The sequence below is a fragment of the Hipposideros armiger genome, unplaced genomic scaffold (genome assembly GCF_001890085.2).
Source record: "Hipposideros armiger isolate ML-2016 unplaced genomic scaffold, ASM189008v1 scaffold_45, whole genome shotgun sequence".
NCBI lineage: Eukaryota > Metazoa > Chordata > Mammalia > Chiroptera > Hipposideridae > Hipposideros > Hipposideros armiger.
In genome coordinates this window covers 2,550,153-2,559,481 of record NW_017731395.1, presented here as the reverse complement: position 1 = coordinate 2,559,481, position 9,329 = coordinate 2,550,153, and the positions used below count along the sequence as shown (strand labels likewise).

Genomic DNA, 9,329 nt, shown 5'->3' with positions numbered 1-9,329 from the left:
TAGCAGTGCGCATGCGCGCAGGACACGGAAAGGGCGGGGAGTACGGCCTCCCCGAGTCCGCGACAGAACAGCCAGCTCCGGGTCACCGCTGCAGCCGCCGCGGGGCGGGGCTGGCTCCGAGGGGCGGGGCAACGTGTAGGCAGGTGTGGCTGCAGAAGGGGCTTCTATTTCAATCAGAGCGCCCTGCCTTTTTAAAAAATATATAGTTTTATTGAACCCAGTATATCCAAGATATTATCACTTCAACATGTAATTGCTATAAAATTATAAATATTTCGCATTTTCTCTTCATGGGCGTGTGATTAAAATGGTAAATTTTCTTACATGTTTTTTTACAAGAAAATGATTTTACTTAGCTCGTTGAGTTATTAGGAAAATCAAATGAGGTTGTGTAGGTAAAAGCCCTCACAAACTAGAACTCCACGTAATGGTAGCCATTTACTGATAGTGCTCTCTAATGAGCTTTTAAAATATAGAAATTGTTAGTTTCTTATTACTCACTTTTGGGAGTTACATAAAAGCACACGGAAACAAAAATCATTCACTAACTACTCTCTCCCCGAAACCAATGTTTTGGGTTTTTTTTAATGCAAAAGTAATTGCTTTTATGAAAAGCTGAAAGCTCTGGAAAGCCCAGTAAAGACGTGTCTCTAAAAACCAAAAACAAATTGCTGTTGAATTGGGTGAAGCTAAAACAAGTGTAAAATGGTGGGGAGAAATTTATAAGGATTCTGTGCTTAGAGTTTCAATAAGTATCTAAATTTCAAAACTAGATGGTACATTACGCTCTGCATTATCCAGAGTTAAAACAAAACTCCAGTCTAAAGACCCATGCTCCAAAAAAGGGCCTAGACAGATTGTATTCTTTGCATTTTTTTAAGGATGTAGTCATAAGTTACTTATTTAATTTTAAAATGTTTAAAAATAAAGCAGTATCTTTATTGTGTCAACACAGTTCAGTGCCAACAGGAGTCCCCAATCTGGGGTGCAGTAAAAGGAGGAGCTTTAGTCAGTTGAAGAGTTTGCCCACCAGGGAAACAGCAGCCTCCAGAGGAAACTAAAAGGATGCTCCCCTCAGAAAATAGGGCAGCCCATTTTATAGAGCAAGCACCCACCCTGGTCCCAGATTGGACCAATTTTATGCAAATGAGGAATCCAAATTTGCAGTTTGATTGGTCCAAATGACACTGCCCTGATTGGTCATAATTATAATGGACATTGTGATTGGTCAGTAAAGATACAAATGAGGATATAGGTGTGCTCTTCCAATTGCTTGGGACAGGTATCAGCCCATTAGTTGAAAGACAATACCTGGAACTTCTTTTTAAGGGTGGGCTCAGATGGCAGGAGCACAGTACAGAAGGCTGGAAACTCAGTCTGTGGCTTTCCCTTGTAGTGCAGAGTGCATGACAGGCCTCTGCCAGCAATGGCTGCTAAACTCTGGTTATGAATCGAGCCCAGTTAACCACAGGAGTTGTTCCTGTATAACCCTTCTCGGATCATTAATTGATATAAAGGACACCTTTAACAATACAAAATGTTCTTTTTGATAATTTTTCTTGTTCTGAATTTTACTGTATCTGATAAAATACAGGCATACCTTGGAGATACTGCAGGTTCGGTTCCAGACCACCATAATAAAGCAAGTATCACAATGAAGCAAGTTGTAATCTTTTTGCTGGCGCAAAGTTTTGCCTTCCATTTATTAAAAAAAAAAAAACAAAAATAACCACCAGTGAAACACAATAAAATGAGGTATATACCTGTAGTGGATTTGGTTTTTTAATCAATTGAAGCATTTGTCTTCAAGTGGAGGAGTTTAAGCAATTTACATTTACTGTTATGGTATGTTTACTGTCAACTCTGACATCCTACTGTGCTTTGTTATAGTCTAATCAGTGCCTTGATTTTCAATACTGAAAAAAGAATCATTGGCTATTTGCTCTGCTGTTCTTATCGCATACCTGGCCCCCACCGGCACCCAATACAAAGCAGGTACAAGGGTGCTCCTCAAATATATGGTGAATGCCTAAATGAATAAAAAAGACAGTTTTTTGGTTTTGCCTGTTTTTAACTTTTGGCAGTGCAATAAAAATCGTAAATGTCTTCTGAGCCTTAAAAAAAAAAAGCCATTGAACTGGTCACCTGACTAGGAAGAGAGGCAATCTCCCAGGACTTAATCTGCAGGCAAATGCAAAGGGTCACAGACCCATTTAAGAATATGATGAATGCTATAAAAAATTAAATTAAATTAAAATTTAAAAAAAAAAGGTAAGCACTAGTAACAATTCTGCTTAAAGTTGCTTTGTTGTTGGGAGGGGCGATGGAGGTGTCGTGGTTAGGTTAAGCTGCTGCCCGCCGCAGTTGGGCGAGATCACGAACCGGAGTAACACTGTAAGAGTGAACTATGTGTACAAAGCTGGCTAAAAGACAAGGGAAAGCTGAATGAATTTTTAACAGGTAGACACACCTCTCACTTTGACTTCAAGCAACTAGCGCCTACGTAGAGCTTGAAGAAAACCCGGAGAAGTGGAGTTTTCGGCGGGTCGGGAGTCGAACTGGGCAGCGGGGCCGTTCCTGCCCTGCGCCTGCGCCGAGTTTTCCGCATGCGCAGTAGCTGAGGGAGGTTTGTCGGGTGTCCACAGACGTCCTAGTGACAAGAAGGAAGTCGTACTGGACGCCACGAGGGACCTGTTGCTTAATAACGCTTTTTTGGGGGGTTATCCCTGAAGTGTCTTTCGCCTAACTTTGTTGCAGGCTTGTCACCGTAAGTAAGTTTCTCCTCTGCGGTCAGGGCAAGGGCAGATGATAGGCAGGTCCGAAGCGTTTATTGGTTGCCTGACTCCACCCCTTTGCACAGATTTGCAGAGATTCAGGGATTTATGTTAAAAAAAAAAATTCAACGTGACTGTGATTGCTTCTCCAGATATTCCTATTTCGGACCTAGATTCGGGAGAGTCAGCATTTTAATTGTGTATTTGTGGTTTTATTTTCATGCTCCGAGGTCTTCTTATGGCTATACATTGTAGAAACAAGGCAAACCTAGGCAGTAGGTTGGTTACAGCACCCAAATTTAGAGACTCTTAGGCCTAAAATTAAATTTCATTAAAATAGCAGACATTCTTCGTACTGTCTTTCCTAGTATTTGTAGACTTGCTTGATTTATTTTCGTTTCCCTGAAAATATACATAATTGCATATTTTACTTTTACAATATACATGTGTACATTTTGCTTCTAATAAGATTTTCATAATTCCTCCAAGAAATTTCACCACTTTACAGCCTTGCTAACAATGTTCAGGAGAATGTGCCCTCACACACTAGCCAACATTGGGTAAACATTCTTATCTGTGCCAGTCTTAAAAATGAACAATCGTTTCCCACTGTTTTAGTTTGAATGTCTTTCATAATTAGTGAAGTTGAGCATTTCATGTATTTAACAGCCGTTGCTTTTCTTTTTCTAGGCATTACCTGTTCGCGTCCTTTGCTCATTTTTCTATTATCCCTCTTTTACATATTGATATATAAAAGCCCTTTATGTCACAACGAGCTCATTTGTAAATCATGTTGGTTATCACATTACATCCTCAAGGTCAAAATAATGTTGCCAAAGCAATAGGAATTTTTTTGCCCTTAGCACTGCCCTTCTATTGCTTTTGTAACATTCTTTTGACCCTGAGCATGTAATGTGATAAACCAATATGATTTACAGATTAAGGCACAGAGAATTTCAGTGGCTTTCCTAAGGTCACACAGGATTTGAACACGGGCAGTTGGCTCCAATACCTGTGCCTTTAACCACTATGCTGTTTTTGAGTTAGCTTTCAGAAAGTCATGTTCACAACAGAAAGACCTGTTCACAGAGGTAATGTTTTAGGACCCAGAGGTATAAAACTGGTAGAGAAGGAAGTGCAGTGAGTGTAAGCTGAACTGCTGTAAGGAAGTGATCAACATTCAGGTAGCTTTTTGGCCTTGTTCTGTATCTACTTGTACCATCAACAGGTAATTCTCAAATGGGGCGTGGGAAGGGGCACAATTAAAAAGACTAACAGGAACCTCATTTACAGATTTTGCATTTTGATAATGTAATTAGCTACATTTTCTTTATACAGATACCCAAAATTATATTCATTGGTTTAAAAATATGTAAGAAAAAATATTAAGGCTTGAGGATTGTAATATTTCATTACTAATTCAGTTTGGACCAAAGACGTACTTCATAAAAAATGGTAGAAATATTTTCTTCTTTGCCAACAAAAAGTGATTTGCAGATCTCTTTACAATTCATTGTTGTGCTTTGCACCAAACCTAATTTTTTAACTGAAAACTGATGTTAGCTTTAAATGGTGGTTTATAAATATAGTATACATTTCATGAAGAATATAGTAGAAAGACAAAGCCTAAACGTTTTGGGGTTTTTTTTTAAGAAAATACTGTGGACTTGGCAAACATAAAGGGAAGTGGTTTAGCGATATATGAAGCTTGCTTAACTGGCTCAAAGGTAAATGATGTCTGTCAACGGTTAGAACAACACCGTACAGTGAGAGAACCTGACCAGCCTTTCACAAATCATCTTATACAAGATGGGGACTGAATATGCATACCAACACATTAAAATATCTTCAGCGGTTAAGACATCTGGTTAGTACAGATTAGTTGCTTGAAGACTGCCTTTTCCAGTACAAAATAAATCATACGGCTGGTCATAGATACAAGGGAGAGGAGCGAAGGCCAACAAAGTGTTTGCTAAATTATTTCTCCTGTTTTCACTTTGAGGTGTTCCTGAATGAGTAATTATCATAACCAGTTTTTCCAGGTGTAACACTTAGTATACCAAGAAAGTGAATATAGCCTGATTATGATGTCATAAGATAAACAGAATTCAAATTCATTGAAACTCACTTTATTTTCATCTTTAATTCCAGACTGCTGTTGGTTGCAATATGGTATTCATTATCGCACATCAGTTTCAGTTCTGTCTTCTTTCTGAAGGGTTTCAGACACGTCACTTGTTTATTGTCTCATTTATGATCATGATCCCTGTGAATAGAATATGGAATGATAGAAAAAAAGATGAAAAGAGGGTAAAAGACACATCAATTCAAATATGGAGTCAGAAATTAGTGGCAGAATGATGACTATTGCTGAATTGAGGTTTACAATGTCCTTTGTATTCTGTATTGTGCTCCCTTCTCGCTCTGAGATAATGTTGACTTGATTTGATTAGAGGGAGGAAGAGTTTTTGACAGCGAAAAAGTGCAAGAGATTAATTGGGGAGTATTCTTGGGATCACTTGTGGGAGGGAATGGGGGGAAGTAGGACTGCGCAGGAGCATGGGGGAGAAGTTGGGTGGTGATGCAGTCTCAGCTAAGGCCTCAGCTTACTGCTCTGGACATTCAGAAGCTAGGATGGCCCATCAGAGTTGGGGCAGCCGCCCAGGACGAGTGGGGAGTGGCCTTTACATCCATTGGTTGTCCAGTTTCAGGTGAAGTGGCTCTTCTAAGCGGATAAATTCCCAAAGAAAGGTGGCAGCTAATGGCCATCCGTTGGCAAGACTCAGCAGCTGAGAAATGTTTAGAAGGGAATCTAGGTGGTGCATCCCAGCAGCAGAACAGTCACTACAATTGCAGGGTTTGCATGTGTATTTTCAAAGACGAATTATACTTGATCCTAAAGGCTGTTTTCTCCCTATTTTTTCACTGGGGCCTGGAACTATTCTGACACTCACTGCTTTTCTACATGATTGGTCTTCATTCCGATTAGTTATGTTGGTTGTTCTCTTTATTTGGTTACTGATGAAGTTGGTGATAATCAGATTAAAGGACTAGTCATTGCTTTTCCAGTAACTAATTGTAACCATATGCATTCCCTCCTGTTTTTAATTACTCCCCATATATACCCATACCCGTTATGCTGTTCATATCTTTCTTGGCACCAGCTTTATTTATAGACTTTAGGTTTCAATATTTTACCCCCAACCCACCAAAATATTAGCTCTTCAAGGCAGATGTTATATATTTTTAGCCCCTGGAATGCCTTCCATAGTCTTTGCATACTATGCATCTCGTACATAAAACTTTTTCACGCTCTTATACGCTTGGGCCAGTTTCCCCCATGCTTGAAAATGTCCCATCTGCACGCAGAAAGACTACTGTAGAATTGAGCGAGCTAATGCTGAAATGGAGTTTTTTACAAGTCCCTTTTAGTAAATATTTATTGAAGAATCCACACAGTTTATTGGGGTAGACCCTCCCAAGTAAGCACTCAATAAATAAATGTGTTGAATTGAATCCAAGTAACGGAAACCAGTAGTTGGCTTTGAAAGTAACAACATTCTCTCAATTTCCCTGTAGGGTTTGTCATGGCTTCCAGTCACACTGTGTTGATGCGTTTGGTAGCCTCAGCGTACTCCATTGCTCAAAAGGCAGGAACGATAGTCAGACGTGTTATTGCCGAAGGAGACCTGGGTATTGTGGAGAAGGTACTGATAATACCTCATCCCATCTCATCTCATCTCGCCTCATCTCATACGAACTTCATTTTTGTTCCTTGATGGTTAGCTCAAGGATGTAATAATCTGAATAGGCTTTAACAGTTGAAATAATCGGTGGTTCCCTTATTGAGATGGCAGAATGCCAGTAGAACGAGCAGGAAATATTTATCCTAGAGAAGAAAAGAGCTGGAGTTCCTTTCCTTCTGTAGTTAAATGGCTGTCAGTGTGTCTTTTTTTTCTCTAGAGCAGTGATATCTAAATTTGATTGATATATAAGTCATCTTCACATTGAACAATTCTTTTAAGATGTTTGATTCAACAGATATTTATGAGCACTCACTGTGTGCCAGACATCATTCTTTAGGGAATAAAACAAAGATCTCTGCCTTCGTGGCACTGCATTCTAGCAGAATAGTACTTTGCGTTGAGATAACCAGCAAACTTCAATGTGGCATAAAAGGGTTGACTTTCACGATCACTCCTTAGCTCATTGCAAAGCATTGTAAAAATTCTGCTGTTTAAGATAATGTGTAAATTTACCTAAGCAGGCATACATAAATTGCAGCATCCCATAATTCCCTTAGAGCAAACTGACAAAGAAGGTTGTGGCTGTCAATTGCAAGAGTTTCCACTGTCTTTTACTAGCACGACTGTCTGACGTATGGATTGAGAGTGCCATAGGTGAGCTATATATTAAGCATTACTGCCATTCATTTCTATATTTTAGAAATAAGTTTTTCTATACACCAGTGAATCGTCCTGCGGACCTCTTGAATTATTAGAATTAGGATGAGTGAGTAGAAGTTATAGAAGGATCTATATAAGGAATACTTCAAATAACAGAACTTACAGTTTTTAGCTTTGACTGCCTTGAAAAGTTATGAATCTCCTATCCCTTAATCTGTTTAAGCAAAAGATTGATCTTGAGATCTTGTGAAAGGAATTTCTGAACCGAGGGAGAAAATGTTTAATGATTTAAAAGCTCCTTTACAAACTCTAACCACTGTAACTCCCATGAGAATAAGCAAGCCAGGAGACTCGTTGACCCCTTTAGTGTTAAGTTCCATGAATCTAAAAACAGGCAGCGTAATTTAAATGATATAGACATTCATGCCTTAGGAATCCAGACGACTTATTTTAGTTCTGCTAAAATTTGCATTCTTTGTTGCAGACCTGTCCAACGGACCTGCAGACCAAAGCTGACCGACTGGCACAAATGAGCATATGCTCCTCACTGGCGCGGAAATTCCCCAAACTAACAATCATAGGGGAAGAGGTAAGACGCGTCAGGGATATAATAGGCTTTTAATGCCTGTGCACTGTATGGATTTATAATTGCCGCTTTAATGATTTACACACCACTATTATGATTTCAAGCATTATGTGTAACATTTTAACACAACATCATTATCATATCCCTTGGACTTGAAGGAAATGTCTATGAAATATTTTGGTCCGTTTCTAGGTCAGATGTCTCAATTCTTGACCATCGAAGATGTGGTTACTGTTATAATATCTAGCACACAAACTATAAAATGGGCCATGTTCTAGAACTTTGAATGGGTTTTGCTTTTTTTTAATTTTTTTTAATTTAAATTAGGTATACTTGCTTCCTTATCCAAAGACTATAACACTGTGAAAGTGAAGGAAGTGCCATCTCATGTAATTGAGAGCGTAGACGTATCTGATGTCAGAGCCACTTATTTAAAAAGGTTTATAATACTTCAAAATTCCTTTCTTTCTAAACTCTCTTCAGGATAATGAAGTTGGGACCTTTGTAATCAACTTTGATGAGCCATTTTTGGTGACCAGCTTTGATGGTCGTTCTTGCAGTTTCATTCGGTTTGCTTTAAAGCTCTAAACATAATAATGGCAGGACTAGAGAAACCTAGGATGCCGCGTTGCTCTGGTGCTGAGACAAGGACTACTTTGTAAACACTAAACAGCCTCAGCAGTCCTCCTGTTCTCTGCTTTAGGATCTGCCCGCCGAAGAAGTGGATCAAGAGCTGATTGAAGATGGTCAGTGGGAAGAAATACTCAAGCAGCCGTGCCCGTCACAGTACAGGACTATTAAAGAGGAAGACGTATGAGCCCTGTTATTACTTGTCTAGCGATCTTTGTTGGGGTTTTTTTTTTTTGGCACAGTAAAGGAAACAAAATTTGCCTATAATGATGAAAAGTTGGTAGTTATAAAATAGGGGAAACCGGGAACTTGAAATCTTTCAGAGCCAACACGGAGTATCAGGCAGCCACATGGGATGTGCGACTTGCTAATTTAGAGTTCAGTTCCTTATGCTATTGGTTTCTGCCCCACTCTAAAACTTATTAAAAATGATTTTAGGGAGAAAACCTAATGTGTGATTTAGTAAATTTGATAGTAAAACGTTTCATTGGTAATTGGGGCTGGAAGGAGACGAAACAGATCACACTACCGTATATTTTTGGAAGGCCAAAAAAATCACCTGGCTTCCTTTTTATAGTTGCTTCAATTAAGTCTGTGACTTCAGGTAACTGTCGTCCTTTTTTTTCCTAATTTTAATTCATTTAACACACATTCATTAAATACTTACTGTGAGTAAGGCACTTTGCTCTGTGGTATGGAGGATACAAAGAAAATGAGACGTGGTGTCTTCCATCAGAAACAGGCTCTCCCTCAAATAAGTCTCATGGTTAAAGGCCACATATGCTGAATATTGTTAAAATTATTAAGTAGAAGGGATTTCTTTTTTTTTTTTTTTTTTGTCTACTGTCAATGTTATAAACCATTTCATTTTCTTTGTCATATATAAATGGTGATCTTAAGATCATCGGACTGTCATTTTTTAAAAATAAGCAT

The 9,329-nt window shown here is 38.8% G+C and overlaps 1 protein-coding gene across 4 annotated transcripts in view; it reads left to right on the top strand.

Annotated features, from left to right (window-relative positions):
- The first annotated feature begins 2,600 nt into the window (after positions 1 to 2,600).
- The window catches only part of BPNT1 (3'(2'), 5'-bisphosphate nucleotidase 1), a 19,616-nt gene continuing 12,887 nt past the window's right edge, over positions 2,601 to 9,329 (top strand). For 2 of the 4 annotated variants that reach the window (XM_019639675.1, XM_019639672.1), the window contains exons 1-4: positions 2,602 to 2,767; positions 6,354 to 6,481; positions 7,665 to 7,769; positions 8,470 to 8,577. In XM_019639675.1, the coding sequence (XP_019495220.1) occupies positions 6,362 to 6,481; positions 7,665 to 7,769; positions 8,470 to 8,577 (333 nt within the window). In that variant the 5' untranslated portion in view covers positions 2,602 to 2,767; positions 6,354 to 6,361. Of the gene's footprint in view, positions 2,772 to 6,353; positions 6,482 to 7,664; positions 7,770 to 8,469; positions 8,578 to 9,329 lie in introns of all 4 variants that reach the window. The other 2 variants (XM_019639674.1, XM_019639676.1) reach the window with 2 other exon arrangements.